We start from the raw sequence: 14,029 nt of genomic DNA on the forward strand, positions 1-14,029 counted from the left end.
TTCCCTATGATCATAATCTTCTTTCTCTTCTCTTCTCTTCAAGCAAAAGAAAAACCTTCTCTCTCTTTCTCCCTATGATCATAATCTTCAATTTTTCAAGCTAAATGATCCATTAAGAACCCTACGATTTCAACATGAGCAACAGCAACAATGTAATTATCACCACCTCCACCTCCAATGGCAGTTAACAATGCCCATTCCAATCCGCAAGATCCCGCTTCCTACTTCCTGAAGCTCACGCGGCAATACTCCCTGCCGTTGCCGTCCCTGATAACAGGTTCCTCCCCCTAGCGGTTCTCAATTTCTATACATTTTACCTCAATAATTCTCGTATTTTCTATTGCTTACCCCTCAATTTGAGAGCAATTACATGCCCAGAAATTTCATTAAACTTATAGCAGGAGTCCAAACCAAGATGGCTACTTTAGCCCCTCTGAGGAATGAAACTCAACTAGTTCAAAGCATATGTGCAGCCGTACTAAAGGGCGGCTGGAAGAATCTCTTGACATCCAAAACGGGGTCTGGTCTCACCACAACAACCGTTCACCAGGTACTATTGCAGCTTTCTTTATATAATCATAGTCCTTCTCTTTCTTGGGCATTCTTCAAATGGATGGAATCATCGATACCTAATTATAAACACTCGTTACAATCTTCGTGGACAATGATTCACATTTTAACCAAGCACCAACACTTCAAGACTGCACAGTGTTTAGTTGAGAAGATTGCTTACAAGGATTTCTTGTCAACTCCATCAGTTTTGAGTGCTCTAGTGAGGCTTCATGACGACCCAGATGTGAATTCTCATGTTTGTAGCTGGCTTGTGATAGTTTATGCGAATTCCAAGATGACACAGGAAGCTCTTCAGGTTCTTGAGCACATGAGGGTACATGGGTTTAGGCCACATTTGCATGCTTGTACTGTCCTATTGAATTCTTTGGTGAAGGATAGGCTGACTGATATGGTGTGGAAAGTTTATAAGAAGATGGTTAGAATTGGAGTTGCAGCTAATATTCATGTCTACAATGTGTTGATTCATGCTTGTTGTAAATCCGGGGATGTGGAGAAAGCAGAGAAGTTACTAAGTGAAATGGAATCAAAATGTGTTCTTCCTGATCTGTTCACATACAATACGTTAATTTCATTGTATTGCAAAAAGGGTATGCATTATGAAGCTTTGTGTGTTCAAGATAGAATGGATAGGGGACGAATAAGCCCTGATATTGTTACTTATAATTCACTTATTTATGGTTTTTGTAGAGAAGGTAGAATGAGAGAGGCACTGAGGCTTTTTAGGGAAATTAAAAATGCTACTCCTAACCATGTGACTTACACTACCTTGATTGATGGGTATTGTAGAGTGAATGGCCTTGATGAAGCATTGAGATTGCGAGAAGTTATGGAAGCAAAAGGGCTGTATCCCACCGTTGTTACTTACAATTCAATTCTGTGCAAGTTATGTGAGGAAGGCAGGATAAGAGATGCAAATAAGCTCCTCAATGAGATGAATGAAAGGAAGATTGAACCGGACAATATCACATGTAACACATTGATTAATGCTTATTGCAAGATAGGGGATTTACAGTCAGCTTTAAAAGTGAAGAGCAAAATGGTGGATGCTGGTTTGAAGCTAGATAAGTTTACTTACAAAGCGTTGATCCATGGATTCTGCAAAATTCAGGAGATGGACAGTGCCAAAGAGCTTTTATTTAGCATGCTTGAAGCAGGATTTTCTCCTAGTTACCACACCTATTCATGGCTTGTAGATGGTTTCTGTGATCAACACAAGGAAGAGACAGTTATCAGACTCCCAGACGAGTTTGTACGAAGAGGTCTTTGTGCAGATATATCCTTATACAGGGCACTAATAAGGGGATTTTGCAAAAGAGAAAAGGTTGATTGTGCTCAAAGAATATTTAAGCTCATGCAAGAGAAGGGCATACCGGGAGATAGTGTTACACATACTAGTCTAGCATATGCATACTGGAAACTTGGAAAGGCAAACGCCGCTTCAGATATGTTGGATGAAATGTACAGAAGAAGGCTTATGATTACAGTGAAAATTTACAAGTGTTTTAATGCTTCTTATGCTGGTGACAGCAGCATCTTAAGTCTCTTCTGGGATCATATGGTTGGCAGACGCTTAATGTCAAAGAGTATATTAAAAGATTTGGAGCAGATAAATTAACATTCATGAGGGAATCTAAGGCTTGGAAAATTTGCCAGCTTCAATGCCTAATGTTATTTTTAGGTGACACTGTATACTGGTTCTCCTCTCAGCATGAGATGTCAGATGTTGATTGGACTAAGAAGAAGATGATTGCAACTATATTCTTCCTGACCATACAATAAAGTTCTAGAGAACCAAAACTGTGAGGAGAAACTTGATGTATAGAATTGTGCAAGTGTTTTTAATGTCCAGAAGACAGATAGCGGCATGAAGCACGTCTGTTCATGGCCAAAATGTGGAGTTCATTGTAAAAATAAAGCAGATGTCTTCTTGCTAATGCACTGCGACTTCTCTTTGCCAATTCTCTTTGTTGATGAGCTGATATGTATAAGGCTTAGCTGGAATTCAACTGGAAAAGGTTCTGATGAGAATGTGAAATTTCGAATCATGATGCAAATTAATGCACAGTTCTGAGATCTGCATCAATTTTTAAGGTCAGTACACATGTTTTATTTAGCTATAGGGTGATTTTTCCATATCCCTTTTTCGTGGAGAACTAGTAGCATTGTGATCTTGAAGTGTTGAATGTGAACTAGCACATAGTAGGAAGTGAGCACTTTAGGCTTCAAAAAATTCGCCTTGAAAAATATACACTGGTAATTCTAGCAATAAAATAAATTTGAACCATGGATTTGGAGCACATGTAGCAACACTAGCTTTTCTTGCACTGATAGGCATGTGTAATAAACCTTCAATGCCTGGAGTGCAAAAATATACTTTGTTAAATTAAAATTGGAAAATAGATAAATAAAGAGTGATAAAACTGTTACCTTCTAAAGGTAAACAGATGAAGTTAAGATGTGCCATGTCTTGTTGCAAAAAGAGTTTGTAAATGAATAGTGAAGAAACTCGAGATTAGAACTGTATTTAGCTATTTGTTTTCATAAAATAACAAAAGTTAGTATGATGGTCAGATTTCTCATTAACTCTATATTTGGTAATTTAAGAAATTTGTAAAATTAATGACAATAGCTTTCAGCTTTAGTTAAAGCCACGATAAACACTTCTAGGGATGGACTGCCAATGCTAATTTGACATGTATGCCAAATTAGTTTTTAGCATTTCCTCGAAATACTATTCACTGTTGATGTAGAAGATTAGTAAATTACCTGTAGTTGAGTTACCTTGATGAAATTCCTATGCACTTTTTTTAAATGATCTGCAAAACTTGTATTCACAGATAAGCAACCAAAAAAGAAGGCCAGTATATTAGTACCTTGATCCAGATAGGGATTTCAATTTACTGGTTTTATTCTGGATCTAGGGTAGAATTGGATCTACAGTGGTGTGGAATGGAGAGAGAGAGGAAGCTCAAGGAATCTAGATGCTTATTAATTTATGAGGGATATGCTGATTTCACGCCTCTGGTGAGAGACTATCACAGACCTTACTAGTCATATCAATGTGGCAATTTTATTACGCTATGGTCTTGATCTTAACTTGAGTCTCTAAGATGGAACTGAACTATTAGTTTCTTAAAGTTGTGCAAGTTCCTGGAAATCTGGAATGTTGGTGGTAGTGGTAGCATTAATGTGGTATTATGATGGTTAAGCAATGCTGCAATTGAAAGGCTCATGACTTTATATTAAAGCTGATATTTAAAATTTTGTAGTAGTATTTTTCTCTTTTTTATGACTTCATTTGCGTTATACTATTTGTTGGTAACTGATCCTTTGGCAATGGCAAGAGGAGTTAGCATTTACGTAAAGTGATTGTCTTCTGGGTTTGTATCTATACAAGTCTTTACAGAGCATTCCTAAGCGACCCAAGAAAAAGCAATTGATGAGCATCAGAAATCTTGGACAAATACAAAGAAATTATATTGATCTTGTACATGAAACAGTTTGGAGTTGACCTTTGTCTAAATTCATAACTCCTTTGCTGCCTCTTCAGAGAATCCTTGGCAGGTAAGCTCTAGTGACTTTATACTGTGAAAATTCAAATAAGTCTAATTTCATCTTTTTTATCAAATTAGCTCCTGAAATTTTTTATGCAAGTTCAAATTAGTCCTGCTCTAATAAAACATTGTATTTTTATTGGTATTATATTATTTTCTATAATTTTTAAATGTTGACTATTTTTAATTAAAACAAAACTTGAAGAACACAATCAATATTCTAGAAATTAACAATAAAGCTAGCCAAAAAATAAAGGACATCTTCAACCCAGCGCTCGTGTTGTTTAGCAGCTTAATTGATTAGAGATTACCAGAATGAATGAACATACAGCTCATTTAGCAAACTACACACACCTCATTTATTCACTCAAAAATTTAACCCAGAATAAAAATAATGATAATGATTATAAAAAAATAAATGGTAAGGGGAGAAATATAGCAATGACATTGAAAGCATTCTCCCTCATCAAAGGGCTAAAAAATCTCAACCTCAATAATGGCGAGGCAAATAGCATGGTAAGCTTGAATCTAATTTTGACAAACGTACATATCAAGCATTGCATTGGCTTTAAAGCATGGCAGCTATAACACCAAATCAAGAAATCTCTCAAGGCATTTGAGCTTATAGTTGATCAGAGTTTTTCGGTTGTTTTCTGCTTTTATACTAACCAACGAGATGCTGATTAGGCCAAGGGCCAAGCTCAGGTAATCACCTTTGAAAAAAAACTCCTTTTATGCTTTTAGTGTTGCATTATCAAATAAACTCTTTCTCTGCATAGAGAAATAACCAGGGAAATTGTTTTGCTTTGGGAGAAGACTAGCAACACGATTGACAGGGCTAGCAGTGCTGCTCAATCAGCACAGGATTCAGTTCAAGAGGTTATTTTTCGTTTTTCTTTTTTTGGGGATCAACAATATGAGCTTTGACAAGCAGACAAACACTATTTTCTAGCTGGAATGACGTCGAATTTGCTGATTATGTCACTGAGATCTTCTGGCAGTTAAAATTATGTTGGTATTGTCTTGTGTAATGGCATCTTTATAATCCAATAAAAATGAGGTGGAGAGTAGTGCTGTATGTTGAACATGATCACTATTCTTTATGTTTCACTCTAAAGGCTAATTCATCACTGTGTTCTCTTGCTTCCTTCAGGACTGTATTGCTTTGCTGGCATATAACAACCACAGGAGTCCTCAGTTGCCTATCTTCTCGAAGACTCGCAGCGTGAGATAGTGGCCGACACTGTAAATGCTATGCTCTTGTCAACAAATCCCAATGTGGAGGATTTGCAGGCCTGCATGCGCTCGTATCTTGAGAGGTTACTCAGGCAGCTTACTGCTTGCTGTTTGGAGAGCAGGTCCCTGAATATTGATCAAGGCGAAGCTTTCCATTTGCAGAGAGTACTTAACAGTGGCAAGAAGGCCAGGTGCTAACTCACATGATCTTGTGACAATCTCTTCCATCTTTCACTGTTCATATTGCCAGTAAACCGCGGAAATTTAGCGGCAAATAAGTCAACAATCACTGCCAAGTACAGTTGACTTTGACTAGTGAAGCAAATGGGCATACAACACAATAAATACAAACATGAATAAACTCTTTCCTAATTCAAGGCGTTTATCAGAGAATGGGTGGTGTCAGAGCTGCTCTCATGCTTCTCTTTTTCTATGGTACACTTTCTTCCCCTTCTCTCTCTCTTTTTTTTTTTTTTTTAAAAAATAATTTTATTTTATCCATTTTCATTAGCTAGTAAACTTACTATTTGATTCTTTCCCTTCAGCTTTCTATATAAATCAAATTTTGTTCTTTACTACCTCTCTGTAAACTCATAAAACCCAGAAATTTATATCCCAGAGGTGTATTAACTATTAAATAATCAATATATAACCATAAGCAGATGTGATTTATTGCTTGAAAGTGGAGTATATGTATATTTCTTGAGAATAAGCTGGATGCTGTATCCATCTGCTGCTTAGCTCCAAACAAACAACTTTGCAGGTGGGAATTTGGTAGATCATAGTAAACAAAGAACTTAGTTAGAAAATTTAAAATTTTTAGAAAGTGTGAAAATTATTTTTAGTATTTTTTAATTTTATTTTTTGAGAAGTTAATAATTTTTTTTTTAATGAAAGGGAAGTAACTTATTTATTTCAATCTAATTAAATTAGTTCTTGAAAAGTGATTTTTCTAAAAATAACACATTTGAACTAACAAAACCTGAACAATTAATCACTCCAAATTTGTTATTTAAATAACCATATTATAATAATATTTATGTTGTTTTCTTGTTTTTCTTGATTTTGATTTGATCTTCTAGTTTAGATATAGAATTTATCTTGACTTTACCTTTTTTTCCTCCCTCAAATTTTGTAATCCACTGTGTTAAGGGGCTTTAATAAAAAGAAAAAAAAAACTATTTAATCACTATAATATAAAAAAACTTATTAGTTGCTTTTTAGTTTTAAAAAATACATTAAATAACTTTTAAAAAAAATTATTAATTAATTATTTTATTAATTTTATCATTAAATATTTTATTATTTATTTTTTATAATTTTAAAAAATTTATTAATTAATTTTTAAACTTTTAAAAAGTTTACTAATTAATTTTTCTGTACTAAGGTATTTTAAAATATCAGAAAGGTTTTAAAATATTTTTTAAAATAATAAATTAATTAATAAATTTTTTATAATATATAGAATAAATAATAATTTTTTATAATAAAAAAACTAATGCATATATAATTTTATTATATATAATTTTATTATAACCATTAATTATACTAAAATTCAGCGATAGGATATAATTTTAGAAGCAGCAAACTAATATATTCTTTTCTCAGGGCCATGATAGGCAAGAGGTGCTGGAAGAAAAACCATCTTTTTTAGTGGGACACTAACCAAAAATTTTTCATAGAAATTTAGTGGAAGAATGGGGCAGTGGGACAAGTGTGATAGAAGGATCTATATAATGTGTGACGAAAGTGAAATTAAGGACTAAATAGTTTAATTTTTTAAAATATGGAGATTAAATTGTTGTTAGTGATAAAATTCAGGGATTAAACTGTGAATTTTTCAACAAGATTTAAACAAATTTAAGAAGAGTTGAATCTCAAAGTTGAATTAACTAATTTATTGGTGATTTTTCCTCGGTTGATTAGGGAGTATTTCAATAGGGATGAGTCCTGGGAGGGCCATAGCTTGTCCTCTTTATTGCTTGGATGTAGATTACATGACTTGCCCTTCTTCTGGGGAAGAGAAGCTTAGCCCTTCCTGCAACTGCTGCTTGGCTCCCAAGAATTGCACTCTTCACCTTTCTGATGGTTCCTCTCTTTATTGCAAGCCTCATGAATTCTAAGACTTAGTACTTGTACAATTAGTTACGATTGGGATTTGAACTTGCAAAATCTCAATTTTAGATCTGTATTTATTTTTCAACTAATAATAATAATAATAATAATAAAGATTAAGAGTTTGAAATTTACATGTGAAATTAGTATAAATCGCTAAAATTATATTTTATTTAAAAGAAAAATAATAGTAAATTGAGATTAGACTTGAATGTTATTAATTTATTATCGAATTAAATTTATCAAAATAAAAATAATTAAAATCTTTTAAAAATAAAAATTAAATCGAACCACACTGCTACATTTTTATATCGACACCAAATTAAATTTCTAAATTACATTGTTTCTATTGAGAAATTACATTGTTTCTATTGATTTTTTTTGATTTGGACCGAATTGGCATTCCTTGCACAAATAGGATCTTATCATCTTTCCCCTCTTTGTTCAGGTGTGAGGCCTCCTTTCCCACAACTTGGACAGCTCTTGAGCCCAAACCCTTGACACTCAAAACATCTGCAAAATATTCATTATTTATAAAATCATTATTTGATAATATAATTAATTTCCTCTTTCAAAAAAAATAAAATTAAAAATAAATAGTACTCACTTCCAACGCTCAAAAATATTTCCATTCTTCTTATTTTTTCCTGTCCCCTGAATTTAATTAACACATTAATAATAATATAAATTTAGAAAAACAAATATTTATTTTCATGAACATAATCTTCATTTGAAATTGAATAAAAAATTCTAAATTTCAGCCAAATAGGTATATATATTTATTTACATGCTTGTTAATTTCTAATAATAAATCATAAGAGAAATATATATATATATATTTTTTGTAAATATAATTCTAAAAAATACCTTGCAGCCTGGACACTCTATTGCACTTTTGCCTCTACATGTTTTACAACCACTGAGAATCTGCAAAAGGCATGTAAAAATATATAAATTAAAAATCATATAATATAACTATTTATTATTATTATTAATTTTTGAAAATTTAACAATCAATTTAAATACTGAATTACAATTTTAGATTTTAAAATAATTAAAAAAAAAAAGAAAAAGAAATTCGCGCCAGGTAGGGGTCGAACCTACGACTTTCTGCTTAGGAAACAGACGCTCTATCCACTGAGCTACAGGCGCCACCTTGTCCCTTCGTTAAATAAGAAGATTGATAAATTATATTTAAAAGTACACTTTAAGCTTTTAAAATAATATATAGTTTTTTAAAAATTTAAGTATTCAAAATAATATTTTTTAAAGTTTAGGTATTTATTATATTATAATTAAAATTAATATATTTAATAAATAAAAATATTAAAATATAAGTGTACAGATATATTTTTTATCAAAAATTTTTGAAAATTGAATATAAATAAATATATTATTGGCAGGCAAATGTAAAAAGTGCAGTGAATTGAAAGAGCATGCAAACATAAATATTATAAGCCTGAAATTTTTTTAAAAGAATAATCATGAGGACATACAGAATTGAGGGAAAATCCAGCAGATTTTGAAGCAGAGACTCTAACAATTCTTGGTGTTGTATTGACACGGCTGCTTTTGCCCACTGAGCCGCTGCGCTGATGATTGCATAATAGTGGTGGAGGAGCCGCTGCTGCCGCCGCCTTCAAGCTGCCCATCTTCCTCTGCCTTCACTTCTTGAACAATTTTTTGCTTTTAAAATGTTTGAGGTAGAGAGCTATGGATAAACTATGATTTGAGGGCTAACCTCTACCTGCCCTCCTTTACTTCTCATCCACATAAATTCTACATTTTTAGAACCTTCCAAAAGACATATAATTATTATTATAATAATTTTTTTTTTCATAAATTAAGGATTAGATCATGAAAAAATACAATCTGAAATTTTGTAAATTTATTTAAATTTATTTATTCTTAGAATAAGTCTGTAAATATTATTATAATAATTTTTAAAATTTATTATATAGACGATGAAATAAAATTTTTTTCACTTGCGCAATAAAATTTTATCATATTATCATTTTATAAAAATGAAAATATCAAATTGCTAATTTATTAATCATTAAATAATTATAATTATATATGATTATTAAATGACATAAATAATTTATTTATCTTTTACTGATTAGTTATAATTATTCATGTATGATCTAATTCTTTTTTATTAATATTATTTTATTTTTATTTTTTTAAATATCACATGTTCTTCCAAGAAAATAAATATATCATTTACATATGCTGTACAAATAAATAAATCCATTTAAAAGTAAATATTATTTTTAATAATTAATCCCACCTTCACTGTTTCAAATTACTCATGCTTTTATAATAATAATAAATAGCTATAGTATATGATATTTAATTTATATATTTTTTACATGCCTCTTGCAGATTTTCATGGTTGTAAAACATGTAGAGGCAAAGCCTGCAATGTATTTTTTATAATTATTTTTTAAAAGAAAAAAAAACTTCTCTTATAATTTGTTTTTTTAAATTGAGATTGGAGTTTGAGAGAGTTAAATATGAGACTTTTCAAATTTATTCAGATACATTTACTATCAAATTAAGTCTGTGATCACCTGTTATAATTTTTATTTTTATTTTTGAATCAAGCACCTGTTATGATTTATCATTAGAAATTAACACGCATATAAATATATATATAAATTTAAAATCGAGAGTTTGTAAGTTTAAATTCTAATATTGTACAAGTACCAAGTCTTAGAATTCATGAGGCTTGCAATAAATTGAGGAACCATCAGAAAGGTGAAGAGTGCAATTCTTGGGAGCCAAGCAGCAGTTGCAGGAAGGGCTAAGCTTCTCTTCCCCAGAAGAAGGGCAAGTCATGTAATCTACATCCAAGCAATAAAGAGGGCAAACTATGGCCCTTCCAGGACTCATCCCTATTGAAATACTCCCTAATCAACAGAGGTAAACAGAAAAAAAAAATCACCAATAAATTAGTTAATTCAACTTTGAGATTCAACTCTTCTTAAATTTGTTTAAATCTTGTTGAAAAATTCACAGTTTAATCCCTGAATTTTATCACTAACAACAATTTAATCTCCATATTTTAAAAAATAAACTATTTAATCCTTAATTTAACCTCGGTCAGGTCCTTCCGTCCCACTACCTACCCCATTCTTCCACAAAAATTCTATGAAAAGTAAGTGTTTTTTGGTTCGTGCACCACTACAAAAGAAAGTTTTTCCCCACTAACTCTTCGACTATCATTAAGTCGAAGAACAGCCTATGCATACCCTCAACTCTAACTACAACCAATCAAATTCACACATCTGCAGGGTGAAGGATACAGTTCTTTGTTTGAAGCAAAGCAGCAGATGCAGAGAGCATCCAGATTCTTTTTCTCAAGTAATATACTTATACTCCACTTTCAGGCAATATATATATATATTTGATTATTAAATATCCCTCTGGAAAATAATTTCTGGGTTTTATAAGTTTCCAAATAGGTTAAAAAATAAAGATTTATCTTTACACAGGGCAAGCTGAAGGGAAAGAATCGAATAGTTTTGTAATGAAAGTGGATAAAAATAGAAAGAAAAAAAAAAGGAAAGGATAAGAAAGTATACCATAGACAAAGAGAAGAAGCATGAAAGCAGCTCTGACACGACCCATTCTTTGCTAAGACTGAGGATTATGAATTGGGAAAGAGTTGATTTAAGTAGCAAGGAAAAGTGATGTATGCCCACTTGCAATTTATATTCTTAATCTAATCTAATATTTTAGCCTTTGATTTCATAAAAATTTAATTAATTAATTAATTTATTTATTTGAATTTAAACAAAAAAAATATATATATAATTTTATTAAAATTAGGTAAAAAGCATCTTTTGCCCTAACCTTTTTCTAAATTGCTATTTTACCCCTTCAACTTTAAATTGTTTCATTTTGCCCCCTAACCTTTTTAAAAATGTTATTTAATAGTCCCTTCGAAGGATATATCTTTACGTGTGAATTACACTCGCGCCTATGTAGATAAAATTCTTTACGTGTCAGCTCCAGCAATCCACGTGGGCAAAGATAGGAAATGTTGCAAATAATGCCAACCCCAAATTAAAAATAGAAATCTGATGAATCCCTAATCTCTAATTTTATACTCTCATTCTATTAAAAACAGAAACTATAAAACGATTCTAAGAATTTCTCCAATAAATTTATTAGTGCACGAAAGAGTGAAGTTGCAAGAATGTTCTATGATTGAAGTTTCATCAACATTGTTAAATATTGAGTAATATTGTTAGTGTTTAGTTACATTTCTTAAGTAGGTGATGTTTATGTTATTTGTTGGTAATGTAAGGGCATTCATTGTGATGTCTTTGTCCTCTCTTCCTTTTTATTATTCTCTAATCTTTTTCAATAACTTATATATGCAGTCATTGTGATCCAACATAGTTTGATTAATTTATTCTTTGTTTTTTTTTGTTTGATTTGGTGTGCACAGTATGTCAACGTTTATCATTTGTCTAAGATGGCATTATGGTGGTAAATTTGTAAATGGCTCATACCCTAGTTATAGAGATGGACGGGTCTCGATGGTCTCTCGGGTTGACCCTGATAAATTATCAATGTTAGGGATATTCTCATTTATGAAAGACTTATGGTATATAGCTGTTGAAAGTGTGTATTTTAGAAAGAGGGGCAATGAGAAGGAAGATTGTAGGAAAGTTTGGTCAGATCAAGTATTGATAGAGATTACTCAAGGTCTTAAGTAAGGAGATCCAATAGACCTTTATGTCTCTCATAGTGTTGATGTTCATGTCATTGCTAAGTATAATGTGCCTATTGATTTTACTGAGAATAGTGGGCATTTTGGTTCTTGTGATGAACCAAATAATAGTGAAGGAGAGGACTTAGAAGCTACTGCTGATGTTCAAGCTAATGATATTAGTGTAGAGGATATTGGTGTTTGATGATATTAGTGTAGAGCATATTGGAGTTGATGATAAAGACAAAGAAGACAGTGAAAGTGGAGAATCAACGAGGATGTTAATGATGTTATGCATTAGAAGGAAGTGATGTGGATATTGAGCTGCAGGTTGCAAGAGATAATCTTAAAAAGTATAAACAAAGTAAATCTCAGGGAAGGAAAGATGAGGATGCACCTATTGTTCAACTAGGACTAACTGAAGATGATGCTGCTTTTAATGAAAATGATAAGCAAGATGGTAGATTTGGTCAGAGAACAGGTGGAACTGAAGAGCATCTAAATAGTGATGATCCAGATAGTAGGTTAGTTAATTCTGATGATTATGAAGGTGAGGAAAAAGAAATTCAAAGTAAAAAGAGGAATAATAATGTTTACTATAATGAAGGTTGTGCAATTCCTCAATGGGAGTTTGGTTTGATTTTTGATAATACAAACCAATTTAGGCATGCTGTTAGGAAGTATGGCGTGGCTAAGGGTGTACAATTAAATTTGGTTAAAAATGACAAAGACAGAGTAAGGGTTAGATGCAAGGAAGGATGTCCATGGATCTTTATGCCGGCTTTGAGAAAAAAAATGGAAATTTTGTGGTGAAGACTTATAATTCTTGCCATAAGTGTTATAGGTCAAACAAGAATAAGCTTGTCAATTTTGATTACATTGCAAGGGTATTTAAAAAGAGTATAGCATCTCAACCTGAGATTAAGCTTATAGAGATTCAAAAGTTATATAGAGAAGAGCTGAAAGTTCATGTATGTAGAACTGTTTGCAGAAGGGCAAATATGAAGGTTTTATTTAAGGTTTTAGGTGATTATAAGATTGAATATGGTAAACTGCATGATTATATTAATGAAATAAAGAGGACCAACCCAAGTTCGACCTGCATTGTTAATAGTAAGCAGTCTGGTGATGAAAAATTGATTTTCACTGGGTTTTTTTTTTCTGTTTCAAAGCACTTAGAGATAGAATGCTTGAAGGATGCAGAAGAATTATAGGATTAGATGATGCATTCCTTAAAGGTGTATGCAAGGGTTAGTTGTTGATTGCAGTACCGAAGGATGCTAATAACCAAGTGTATCCAGGGGCAATAGTTGGTATTGAAGATAAAACTACTTGGAAATTGTTCATCAAGCATTTAATTAAAGACCTTCATATTGGGTTAGGAGATAGATGGACCTTTGTAACTGACATGCAAAAGGTACCAATCTGTATTTCAGCTTCATACAACTTAACTTTTGATAGCAATCCAACAATAACTTATTTTGCATGGTTAGGCATAGGAGGGTCCAACCACATGAAAAATCAACATTCTCTTCCATTCTCTTCCATTCTGTAAATATATTTCAAATTAAAATCTCATTTAATAATATTATTTTTCAAAAGAAAAATAATAAATATTAAGAAGATTTCACATATTCAATATATTTCACTCATCCAATATTTTCTATATCTAAAAAACCTTATTTTTGGATTAAGATTCGTCCATGAATGCTTGAGAGCAGATGTTTCTCCACAATGATAAGCTGGAATCACAACTTCTGTCGCACTATCTCCCATTCTTTTAATTATTGTGAACAGAAAAATTTAGAATTTTCTTCAAATATTGAAA

The 14,029-nt window shown here is 31.8% G+C and overlaps 3 protein-coding genes, 1 long non-coding RNA gene and 1 other non-coding gene across 13 annotated transcripts; 2 read left to right on the plus strand and 3 right to left on the minus strand.

Annotated features, from left to right (window-relative positions):
* Positions 1 to 5,740, plus strand: LOC110606689 (pentatricopeptide repeat-containing protein At5g38730). Of its 4 annotated transcripts, none has more exons than XM_043953347.1 (5): positions 1 to 277; positions 402 to 2,664; positions 3,411 to 4,832; positions 4,944 to 5,138; positions 5,281 to 5,740. In XM_043953347.1, the coding sequence occupies exons 1-2, from the start codon at positions 178 to 180 to the stop codon at positions 2,186 to 2,188; spliced, it is 1,887 nt and encodes a 628-aa protein (XP_043809282.1). In that variant the 5' UTR covers positions 1 to 177; the 3' UTR covers positions 2,189 to 2,664; positions 3,411 to 4,832; positions 4,944 to 5,138; positions 5,281 to 5,740. The 4 variants fall into 4 exon arrangements, with proteins under 4 accessions (XP_043809282.1, XP_043809283.1, XP_021601308.1 ...); XM_043953348.1 differs by having other exon boundaries at positions 3,411 to 4,137; XM_021745616.2 differs by having other exon boundaries at positions 402 to 550; positions 759 to 2,664; positions 3,411 to 5,138.
* On the plus strand, positions 5,662 to 7,486 carry LOC122722396 (proteinase inhibitor PSI-1.2). Its single transcript, XM_043953089.1, has 2 exons — positions 5,662 to 5,798; positions 7,290 to 7,486. The coding sequence occupies exons 1-2, from the start codon at positions 5,756 to 5,758 to the stop codon at positions 7,484 to 7,486; spliced, it is 240 nt and encodes a 79-aa protein (XP_043809024.1). The 5' UTR covers positions 5,662 to 5,755.
* On the minus strand, positions 7,276 to 9,284 carry LOC110606691. 6 transcript variants are annotated; one of them, XM_021745618.2, is made up of 6 exons: positions 8,975 to 9,266; positions 8,583 to 8,633; positions 8,346 to 8,405; positions 8,086 to 8,132; positions 7,889 to 7,991; positions 7,276 to 7,464 (listed from the first exon to the last, which is right to left on the minus strand). In XM_021745618.2, the coding sequence occupies exons 1-5, from the start codon at positions 9,128 to 9,130 to the stop codon at positions 7,904 to 7,906; spliced, it is 402 nt and encodes a 133-aa protein (XP_021601310.1). In that variant the 5' UTR covers positions 9,131 to 9,266; the 3' UTR covers positions 7,276 to 7,464; positions 7,889 to 7,903. The 6 variants fall into 6 exon arrangements, with proteins under 6 accessions (XP_021601310.1, XP_021601312.1, XP_021601309.1 ...); XM_021745620.2 differs by lacking the exon at positions 8,583 to 8,633 and having other exon boundaries at positions 8,975 to 9,238; XM_021745617.2 differs by lacking the exon at positions 7,276 to 7,464 and having other exon boundaries at positions 7,759 to 7,991; positions 8,975 to 9,264.
* TRNAR-CCU lies at positions 8,558 to 8,630 on the minus strand. Its single transcript has one exon. It is a non-coding gene; the product is annotated as a tRNA-Arg (tRNA).
* An 820-nt stretch (positions 9,285 to 10,104) lies between the features above and the next one.
* LOC110606969 lies at positions 10,105 to 11,174 on the minus strand. Its single transcript, XR_002486591.2, has 2 exons — positions 11,066 to 11,174; positions 10,105 to 10,390 (listed from the first exon to the last, which is right to left on the minus strand). It is a non-coding gene; the product is annotated as an uncharacterized LOC110606969 (long non-coding RNA).
* Between the last annotated feature and the right edge of the window lie 2,855 nt (positions 11,175 to 14,029).

The sequence above is a fragment of the Manihot esculenta genome, chromosome 18, assembly GCF_001659605.2.
Source record: "Manihot esculenta cultivar AM560-2 chromosome 18, M.esculenta_v8, whole genome shotgun sequence".
Lineage (NCBI taxonomy): Eukaryota > Viridiplantae > Streptophyta > Magnoliopsida > Malpighiales > Euphorbiaceae > Manihot > Manihot esculenta.

Bases quoted from the DNA above. Each gene is read 5' to 3' on its own strand.
- LOC122722396 (XM_043953089.1), top strand. From the start codon at position 5,756: ATGGGTGGTGTCAGAGCTGCTCTCATGCTTCTCTTTTTCTATG. The intron at 5,799-7,289 runs GTACACTTTCTT...TCGGTTGATTAG, and splicing joins CATGCTTCTCTTTTTCTATG to GGAGTATTTCAATAGGGATG.
- LOC110606691 (XM_021745618.2), bottom strand. From the start codon at position 9,130: ATGGGCAGCTTGAAGGCGGCGGCAGCAGCGGCTCCTCCACCACTATTA. The intron at 8,133-8,345 runs GTATTTTTTAGA...AATTAAATTCAG, and splicing joins TAGAGTGTCCAGGCTGCAAG to GGGACAGGAAAAAATAAGAA. The intron at 7,992-8,085 runs GTGAGTACTATT...AATATTTTGCAG, and splicing joins AATATTTTTGAGCGTTGGAA to ATGTTTTGAGTGTCAAGGGT.
- LOC110606689 (XM_021745614.2), top strand. From the start codon at position 178: ATGGCAGTTAACAATGCCCATTCCAATCCGCAAGATCCCGCTTCCTAC. The intron at 278-401 runs GTTCCTCCCCCT...AACTTATAGCAG, and splicing joins GTTGCCGTCCCTGATAACAG to GAGTCCAAACCAAGATGGCT.